The sequence below is a fragment of the Frieseomelitta varia genome, unplaced genomic scaffold, assembly GCF_011392965.1.
Source record: "Frieseomelitta varia isolate USP_RPSP 00005682 unplaced genomic scaffold, Fvar_1.2 scaffold_298, whole genome shotgun sequence".
Lineage (NCBI taxonomy): Eukaryota > Metazoa > Arthropoda > Insecta > Hymenoptera > Apidae > Frieseomelitta > Frieseomelitta varia.
The window spans coordinates 81,068-90,916 of NW_025110032.1; the positions used below are offsets into that span (position 1 = coordinate 81,068).

General features: G+C 41.4%; 1 protein-coding gene across 3 annotated transcripts in view; it reads left to right on the plus strand.

Annotated features, from left to right (window-relative positions):
* The window catches only part of LOC122529594 (1-phosphatidylinositol 4,5-bisphosphate phosphodiesterase epsilon-1-like), a 63,477-nt gene extending 61,654 nt beyond the window's left edge, over positions 1-1,823 (plus strand). For all 3 annotated transcript variants that reach the window (XM_043655871.1, XM_043655873.1, XM_043655872.1), the window contains one exon: positions 78-1,823. In XM_043655871.1, coding sequence (XP_043511806.1) covers positions 78-1,581 — 1,504 coding nt within the window. In that variant the 3' untranslated portion in view covers positions 1,582-1,823. The remainder of the gene's footprint in view (positions 1-77) is intronic.
* Positions 1,824-9,849: the final 8,026 nt, after the last annotated feature.

Genomic DNA, 9,849 nt, shown 5'->3' on the forward strand with positions numbered 1-9,849 from the left:
ATTGTATGGAGGAAAACGTAAACGATAAAGGAAAGTTTTCGAATCTTCTGACTTTCGACGAATCGAAATAATTGCAGACGCTTCAATCCGTGGGACAAAGAGTTCGACGGACTACACTCGGCGCACCTGACGCTCTCGATAGTTTCCGGTCAGTACGTCTCCCCGACGAATTTCGTCGCGAGCACGTACGTCGAAGTGGAGCTGGTCGGCATCCCGATCGATTGCGCCAAGCACAAGACGAAAGTGATCCAGAGCAACGCGTTGAATCCCATTTGGAACGAGAAATTTTGCTTCCAAGTGATGTTCAAGGACCTGGCGTTCCTCCGTTTCGGCATCGTCGAGGCGAGTTCCCACCACCTGATCGCCCAGCGGGTCATCCCGTTGAAATGCCTGAAGCCCGGCTACAGGCACGTGCGTTTGCGTTCCTGCAAGAACAAGCCTCTCGCCCTCTCCACGCTTTTCATCTACTCCCGTTTGGAGGAGGAGAGCCTCGACTACAACACGTGCTGCCGCGATCACAAGGAGTCGTCGAAGCGGCCCTCGTCGGGGAAGGAACCGGAGAAATTGACCACGGTCGACCCTGGTCTGGGCGGAGTGACGCTCAAGAGGCGAATGTTCTTCCTGATGGTTTATCACGTGATACCGGACGAGCCGTACACCATATTGAAGGTGACGCAGGAGAGCACGACGCAGGAGGTGATGCTGCAGGCTCTGCAGAAAGCTGGGATATCGGCGGACCGCGTGGACGAGTACATATTGGTGGAGGAGGTGTCCCGCGGCTGGGAGAAAAGGGACAGGGAGGAACTTCCGACGCAGCGTGTACTGGACCCGACGGAGCGGCCGTTGCAGGCGCAGGCTTTGTGGAAAGGGCAGGGACGTTTCCTGCTGAAAAGGGTGGGCGACGATCCGAGCAGCAGAGCCTGGCTAGCTTCGATCAGAAGCACTGCCGGTCACTCGAAGCTCGACTCCGAGAGGGACACGTCCACTCACATCTGGGACGAGGCCGACACTTTCCTGGTTTGCATCTACAACGTCTCGCCGGACATACCGTACGCGATACTACGCGTTCCTGTGAGCAGCTCGGCCCAGGACGTGCTGGCCCAGGCTCTGGTGAAGGCCAGAAGGATGGAAGATCCGATGAAGTTCGCGTTGGTCGAGGAACTCGAGTGGGGCGGGACCGGGGCTGTTGGCAGTGGCAGCCGTCAACTGAGAGTTCTACGCGACGACGAGAACGTGTACAGCACGCAGGCATTTTGGAAGACGCTCGGCAGATTCATTCTGAGAGAGAGGGAACAAGCGATACCGAGGCGGCACCTGCTGCCAGCCACGTTGGACAGACTGAGCAAAGGCTTCTCCGTGGGAAGATCCGTCTCGTTGCCAGGTTCCAGCAAGGAGAAGGTCCCTGTCTCCGAAGCGCTGTCCGATCCCACTTCCAGGGGGCTGAGACATCGTCTGCTGATGCACGGTCGCAGGAGGGAGGTTCACTCCGATGGCGAAGACACGCGCGAGTCGGACATCTTGAACGCGGCTCTTCACCTGAAGAAAGTGTCCCTGAGAAAATTGAGAGTCTGGAAGTCATAGTGGCAGTCAAGGGCGACGTCGATTTCATCGATCTTCGCCGCTCGGAGGAACCAACCGTAAGTTAAATCGTCGCTAAATTCGCGGTAAAGGCGGAACGCCAGTCTATCTTTCTTCAAACATGAACATGATGTCAAATGTTGTTACGACATGCAAGTAAGCAAAAGGACTAAGCCTAAAGGTACACTCAGCGCTGCTTAAACGTGCGTAATCTGCGGGTCTTTGCGCACCCGTTACTTGGAGATTAAGAAAAAACACCGGTACCATCGGTTCCGACAGAGTTTGATTGGACGTAACATTGCAGAACACGCGTATTCGAAGTTGAAGCTACGATATGTTCAGACGATCCTGTTGACTCATTTACGCGCTGCCCGAGAATTTCATCTCATCTCATCTCTATGATAGCATCTACGTCTTGTTTTATTTGGTCATCGGCGATGAACACTCCAACGTTTATCCAAACTCCGAAACTGAATTTGAAAACAATTTGAACGGCGGAGCCGTTCTCGACAAAGTTCTTCGTTTCTAGCCACACTATTCTAGTCATATTAGTATTACACGTATACGTGAATGTACAAATTATAATGTTGACGTGGTTTTGAAAGGAAATCCAGTTCCTCAAGAGAAAGAGAGAGAGAGAGAGAGAGAAAGAGAGAAGCGAAGAAAATGATGAAAGTCAGCTTAGGTTTCCAAATGAGATATTTTTGATCGAGAGTTTAGTTTAGTTTTCGATTAGATTGATTCTTTTCGTTGTTAATTAAATTCATTCTAACTCTGTTTTCCATATTTTTTTACATACTACATGCATATACATATATTTTCTAATCTATACGATATATTTTAATACGCGTGTATATTTGTATACTTAACAATTCTGCAGACTTGAAAGAAACGTTTGCGGCAAACGAGGCTTCGAGGAGAAGCCTGGTTCAGAGAGTCGCTTGATTTTATTTTGAAAACGAAGCCAGTTCCAAAACCAATTTCTCGTTAATCGAACGTACGTTCTAACTTACAGCGGGACCTGATTCATTTTTATACGTAGGCGTTGACCTGCCCTTCCGAGTGATTAACGCTTGCACTTTAAGTACCTGACTCGTTTTTTACAAGTTGTTTTATTCGCGACAATCTCGAATCATTGCGAATGTTGCACGGCCAACGTGCAGTCGTATCGATCATGCAGTCGCACGTAGCTGTTCGGTTTTTTACGTTTTCATTCGAACGTTTCGTTGCAATTAATTTTTCGCATAGTTTCCCATTCAATGAAAGTAATTGTTTAAAGAGATTAATTAAAGTATAAAGTATAAAAGTTTAAAAAGATATCTTCCAAAGTACAAGCAAGTACAAGCGTTTGCTTTATTCCTTGAAATCGTCAGGAAATAATGAAAACTTTACTCAATGACAATAACAAACGATTTTTCTTTCCTTTCCTTCATTCTTTTTCTGTCTGTAATTTTTGGGCTGCATGATCTCTCCTTCCGAACGTTAGGTATCTGTCGAAACGAATGTCACAAATGAAATATAATATCACCAATAAAATTCTCGTGATTGGTGACTTTCTTTTCTCGAGTCGATACTCGATGTTAACATGGTTTATTTCTCCATCGCTCTTCCTGGCGTTTGCGCCGTAGAAAAAGAGGCAAAATGAAGAGCAGCCACGCGAATTAAGAGAGGAGTCTACGTCTACAGGAGTGAGAAACGAGACGTCTAGTCAAGCTCTATCATCGATGTATGCTTAGAGGTGCGATAGAAGCGAAGTATCCAAGTAGGTGAAACATTTCACGACTCTAAAACTCGTCCACTCGATGAAAACACAAGCACGCCACTCTGACAGAGAAGGGCAAAGTCGTATGGCAAAGTTCTCGAGAGAGATCGTAATGAAGTAAGTTAAAACAGTTATAGAGTTAAACGAAAAAAAAAAAAAAAAGAAAAGGCAAAAAAAAAAAAAAATCACTTGTTACAGCTAGTATTTAATAAAAGGAAACCTATGAAACAGCAGTATTATTTCCATATTCCCGTTCGAAGTCACGCAAGTCGGTTTTGCCGCGGCAAAATCTCTGCTACGTACCAAGCCTACACGTACTTGCATTGGGGATTTGTTTAAACGTTTGTTTGTTACAAGATCACGCAATGCAGGCAATATGCGTACGTATATATAGCTGCATTATGCTCTCTCGGTTATTATCGATCCGATCGAGCACACGAGGAATCTTGAACGCGAGAGAAAGAGAAAGAGAAAGAGAAAGAGAGAGAGAGAGAGAGAGAGAGAGATGTTAATTCACGCGCGTGAAGTATTGCCACTCGAAAGTCGTATTTATTACACCATGTGTATTGTGTATTATGTATATTGTTGAGAGCGAGGAGAACAAGTGGAAGGAAAGTAGTAGAGATATCGATGTTGAATCTTTGCAGTCGTTTGCAAACTCCCTTTTATCCCCCGGATAGATGTGTTAAGCGAAAGCGTAAACTGTAGATTATAAAATACGGAGACCAAGGAGTGTCGAGTTCTTTTTCACTCTTGACTATCGTTCCGATTGTTTAAAGGACATGTGCTCCGCTTGCCTAATTTTCCACGGTATAACTCTATATACAATAGGTGAAGATAATTAGCGACGAAGTGTAATATTAATATTATAAAAATCTATCTGCGACGGGCCCAGCGATGTCACGAATAAAGAGAGATTATCCTTTGTCTTCCACCAACTACTGTCTGTCCGAACGAACTTTCCAGTCTTCAACGAATAGTTCCTCCCTCCCCCTCCCCATAGCAACTCACGATCTTTATCCTCGACTCTGTGGTTCTAGAAACGGCAAGCGTTTCCACTTGCAAAAATTGAAAATATCTGTCCAGAGTTTTCCAGATTGATCGAGCCACTGTTTGAGAAAAGTGCTTCCCAATAATGTTACATTCGGCAGCGTTCGCGATGTTTTGTCTTGGCGTGCCGTTTCCAGAATTGTACAAAAGTAAAAAGTTTCGCAACAACAAGTTTCGTGGCGTCGCTGCGCTCCTTAATATATTTTTCGACGCCACTTCCTCCATCCATCTTTTACTCGTTTTTCCGAATGTGTCTAACGAACAATGTTTGTCACGAGGCATGAAACAAAATTCAATGATCCAGCCGCGAATGAGGGAGGGGAAAAACAAAAGAACGAAATCGCGCAACAAGACTTTACTCCAAAGTAAAACTCTCTCACTTTTAATACAACTAATACGATTTTAGATACAAATTAGAAGAAGAAATAATAATAATAATAATAATAGTAATGAAAAAAAAAAAAAATACAGCCGTAGTTATGAAGTAAACAAATTGTCTGTGCAGTCTAAGCTGCTGTACGTTTTAAATCTAAAACAATAGGTTAAAACTTGAAACGAACCTGAAGCTAAACGACTAAAATCTTGCTAAAATCAATTTTTACGTCGAAACTATCGTGTTTACTTTATTGTGTTATCTACGTTTCAACTATGTACCTCGTAATGTCGCGAACGTAACGCTTTGAAACGTTACGAGCGACTTTGATCATCTAATTCAGATCTAAATACCTCAACTTGAGGGAAAATAATATTGATGATGGCGGAAAACACCGAAAAAAAAAAGGAGAACACGAGAAAAATAAGAGTCACAGAGATTCTAATTTGAAATGTCATTAGGTCAATTTGAGTCGTTTGATTATTTGGTTAACCTACAAAAAGAATTGAAAAAGGAACAAACTTTTTTGAGGCATGGGTGGGAGTTTCTGAGGGGATACTCAAAATGAGAGTAAATGGAAAGCCTAATCAAGGGGTACGGCAGAGAAAAAAGATTGGCAGCCACTAATCTAGATAATTGATACAAATTTTACCACTTTGGTAAAGTATTTCCAGAGAGATTCAACGATGAAAATTTAACTTTCCCTGAGAGACATATCCGTTGACGAGATTGTGAATCTCTTACAGTACCATATCGTAGCAGGAAATTGATTAGAAGCAAACTATGATGATGCGTATTATATTCGATGAAGTTCATGAAAATGGAAAGACTCTTTTCAAATCTCGTGCAAGTATTGTCGTACGTGTGTAATAGAGAAAAGAAAAATATAAGGGGAGAAAAACACTTGTACAAGTGCAATACACATACAGTATATATATATATATATATACGTAATTGTTTCGTACAAATACTACCGAACAAGTATTTATACGATATCTACGACGTCTGTCAATTCAACGCGTTGTTTAACGTTAGTTTCGTTCATTTGAATAGGCAATCTTCATCGAAAGGTTGACACAAACGGTTTTTTTTTACGAAGAGAGAATGCACGAAGGAAACCACGTTCGCATACGCCAAAAAACTGTTTACTTACAGTGTAATAGTGTGCAGCAAGTATCGTGGATACGTTCTGCGTGTACATAGAAGCAAACAAGGGCTACTAATAACGATAATTGATTGTTGTAGTTAATTTCGATGCTCCTTGAGTCTCGGACAAAACCCCCGGCATCGAGAATATCATCGATTTACAACGGACGTCTTTCGAACGGTAGAACAGAGACAACCTACTACAGGCGATAGTTCTTTGAACCAAGCTGCTATTTGTTATAAAAAGTAAAAAGAAAAAAAAAAAAGGAAAGAAACTTTTCAGAAGCATTCGCGTCGCTACGGATTTGCAAAACACGTGAAAAAGTGTATGTATTTGAACGATCGATCTCGGCGAGTCTCTCAGAATTGAACGTTGAACAAATTAAACGTCATGTCTAAGCTTCGAATTACTCGTTAACCTCTTGCGTGCTACGTGCGTCGAGAACTCTTTGTCCGAAAGTTGCAATGTTTTCTCAGTTTTAAATATATTTAAGTACAACCAACTACACTGGCAAAAGAAATAATAAATTTATCACTTCTCGATGGATTTCTATTCCGGCGATGTCACACCGACGAGTGTCGAAAAAGAAAGCGGCGAATTATTGAATACGGTCTGGTCACTCGTTATGGTCCGCAATCCGGTTGCCAGCGCAAGCGGTTAATGACGTTAAATCGACGAATCGTATCGCGCGGAACGTAAAATTGTTTTCTCTCATCGTTCACCGTCATGTCAATATCTCGATCTCGTAACGGCGCTTATGCTTGGAAGTCCCTTCTTTACGGCTGATACCGAGGCATTTGTTGAGAGTATTTATAAGACGGAAGCTACGTTGTACACCGTGCTAGAACGAAGCAACTATACTTCTTAAAACTTTTGGGACCATACTCGTTGATCACTCGACTTTCGGACGTGCTCTCAAGGGCCATTTCAACGTATGTAAACGACGCAGTATTAAGTTTCTTTTCCTTCCGTGTATAAGGTATACGAAAAACGAAACGCGCGGAACGCACTGTTGAGAACGAATTCCAAGATGGAGTTTCAAAGAGAGAGGGGGGAGGGGGAGGGGGAGGGCGATGGGATCCCGACGTTCGACGAGATTTAAAAAGACGCAATCGAGTTTTTCGCGAGTTAATTGCACCAGGTACATATACTTAACATTTTATGTAGACTTACACGGCGCGCGCGCGCGTGCAAAGTCTTTTTTTCGCCGCCTTTTCGTCCTTTGGCCACGTGCTAGCTAACGTGGAACATCAAATTTAAAACGCAAATAGAAACGAACAAAGGTTGGAACGTGCGAAGGATAACCTGCAGTTATACAGAGCGAGACAAAAGTTCCCTCCCATCTATATTTCTTTTTTTTTTTTTTTTGATAAAACAAAAAAGTAAGAAAAATTTTATTAATTTTAAATTAAATTTAAGTTCAAACGTGACTCTTTTATCGTGTTTTGAAAATTTGTAAAAAAAAAAATATACACACATATATATATAATGAAAAAGTTACGAATTTATTTTAGTAGAAAGTGACTTTTGGCCCACCCTGTATATAACACAGAATCCAAACGTTTCGCGAATACAAATTGAAAAGGACAACGCGTGGATCGTGAATACTTTGGATTGTTCTACTTGGATTGTTAGACCGATAGGGAACAATGTAAATTGTTGGTGATCGACTCGATTATCCCCCTTTTTTCATCGAATTGAATTCGAGGAGAGACAAAAGGACGAAGAATGCAGTGTGCTTGCGAAAAAGAGAAAGAGAGAGAGAGAGAGAAATGTGTACCTTGTATCCATCGGGCATATCCCTATTGTACATATCCGTGGTTCTTCAGTAGCTGTTACATTAAGAAAACATGTACGCGTAATACATATTATAAAACGACACGCAAATACGAATATACAGCTATGTGCGCCTATGCGTACACGTATGCTCGCGTATGAAAACGTACTCTCACGTACACATATGCGTACACTCGCGGCATACAGACGCATGCATGCATCCAGAGATACTGAGTGATTTGATAACAATCGATGCTTCCTCGTTGCGGAGGATACTTACACTTACACGTGTCGAAAGAACTTAGGAGAGCCTTTTCATAATAAAAACTTATATCACAGCGACGACATAATTTCGCTTTGCTCTGTTGTAAAAGTATGCGACGAATGATCAGATTTACATTAATTGTTGCCCGTTCAAAATGTCTAACTAGCAACCGCTAATTGTTAATTAACAAAGAACTGACATTCTCGATCATCGATTGACAATTTTGAAGAAAAATCGAAACGGCAGGTTCAGAGCTATAATTGTTATCGGGTTCAAATCGTACGAGTTACTTTCGACAGCTATGAAATATATATATACGTATAACGCTGCATTTTTTTGTACGGAGTACGAGTCGAAGTCAAGGAAAAATGAAAAACAAAGAGAAGTAATAATAAGCAGAAAAAAAAAAGAAAAGATTAATAAGAAAGAAACAATTTTCTGCCGCGTGACCAGGCTGGTCCGGCCACGGCTGTTAATCTACCTTAATTGAAACGATATGTCTTTTTCATAAGTGTGAATTTTATGATATACAAATATATGAATATATCACATGTATGTATTAACTGAGATATACATACGTATACGCATACACAGTGTAGAATGCGGATCGTTTTCACTGCATTCGCTCATTGACAGCTTTTTTGGTCAGTCGAAAATCTGGGTCATTGTGACTGCTGAGATATTGATCGCGTCTAACAAGTCATTAAATAACTAAACTGATTCGTTGAGTCTTCGCCGAATAGTAGTAACGTAACCAGCTGGAAGAAGTGACTTCAAACTAGCGTTTAAAAGTGGCCGTTCCCTGGTGGGAATTTCATTGCCCCTGTCTTCTTCTATTTTTCTTTTTTTTCCGTTTCCTAATTGTCGCATTATCACCTGCTCCGTTATTTTTGTTGTGAGCGAATATCGCGATAAACGCGTGTCGAAATTATCAATAAAACGTTTTCGTTCGTACGTCTCTTTCGATCTATATATATATATACATACACGTCTGTTTCGATATACGTATACATATTTCGATTACGTGCCAAATCGAGCAAATTCCGAAACGACGAATTATGCTTTCCTTTAATAACAATAAAAATAAAGAAATCAACACGCCTGACGTTTTTCATTAAACGTTTTTTCGTTTGCCTTTTCGTACGTTATTATACCTTTCGAAAAATGAAAGCAGCGCAAACGTCCGACAGAAACCAGATCATTCTCTCTAGGTCTAATGCTCTGCGCATCTCTGGTTACGTCGCCACTTGCAATTAGAGCATTCGCGTAAGTGTTAACACTGCATTTGGTAATAAATACGTTTCAAGCAATTATAGGTCGTAACGAGGTCTCGCGCGAAACGAACTCGAACTCTTAAGAAACCTAAATTGTAATTTTGTGCCACAAGTTTTAGCGTATTAAATAAAAAAAAAAGAAAAGGTCCATCAATCTTTTTCGTTGACGTTTCCATTTAATGACTGTTTTTGGAACGCAAGACGAGGGAATTGACGAGATTTTTCTATAATATATTCTTTCCCCTTTCGTGTGAAAACGTTTGCTACGAAAAGAGATCCTTTTGACAATCTTTTAACAAATCGTCGAACTGTAAACGATGAACGTACACGATTTAAACGGTTCTTAACTCGTGCTCACGATTAGTGAGATGTGGTATTTTTAGTTCCTGTACAATTACAGTTTTCCCTCTGCGTAAGAAAATCTATCACGATTTTATAATTATTTTCATTCTTCGTTGATCGGTTGATCGACACAAGCAACTGAAAACGAAAATTGTCATCGCATTAATGGTATTGACGCCAATGGCAAAAACTTCTACCGTAGAGCACGAATACAAATCGTTATCTACTGCGACGAGAAATCATAATCGCTAAGGCGAGTGCTATACAGAGCGGTAATCGGTA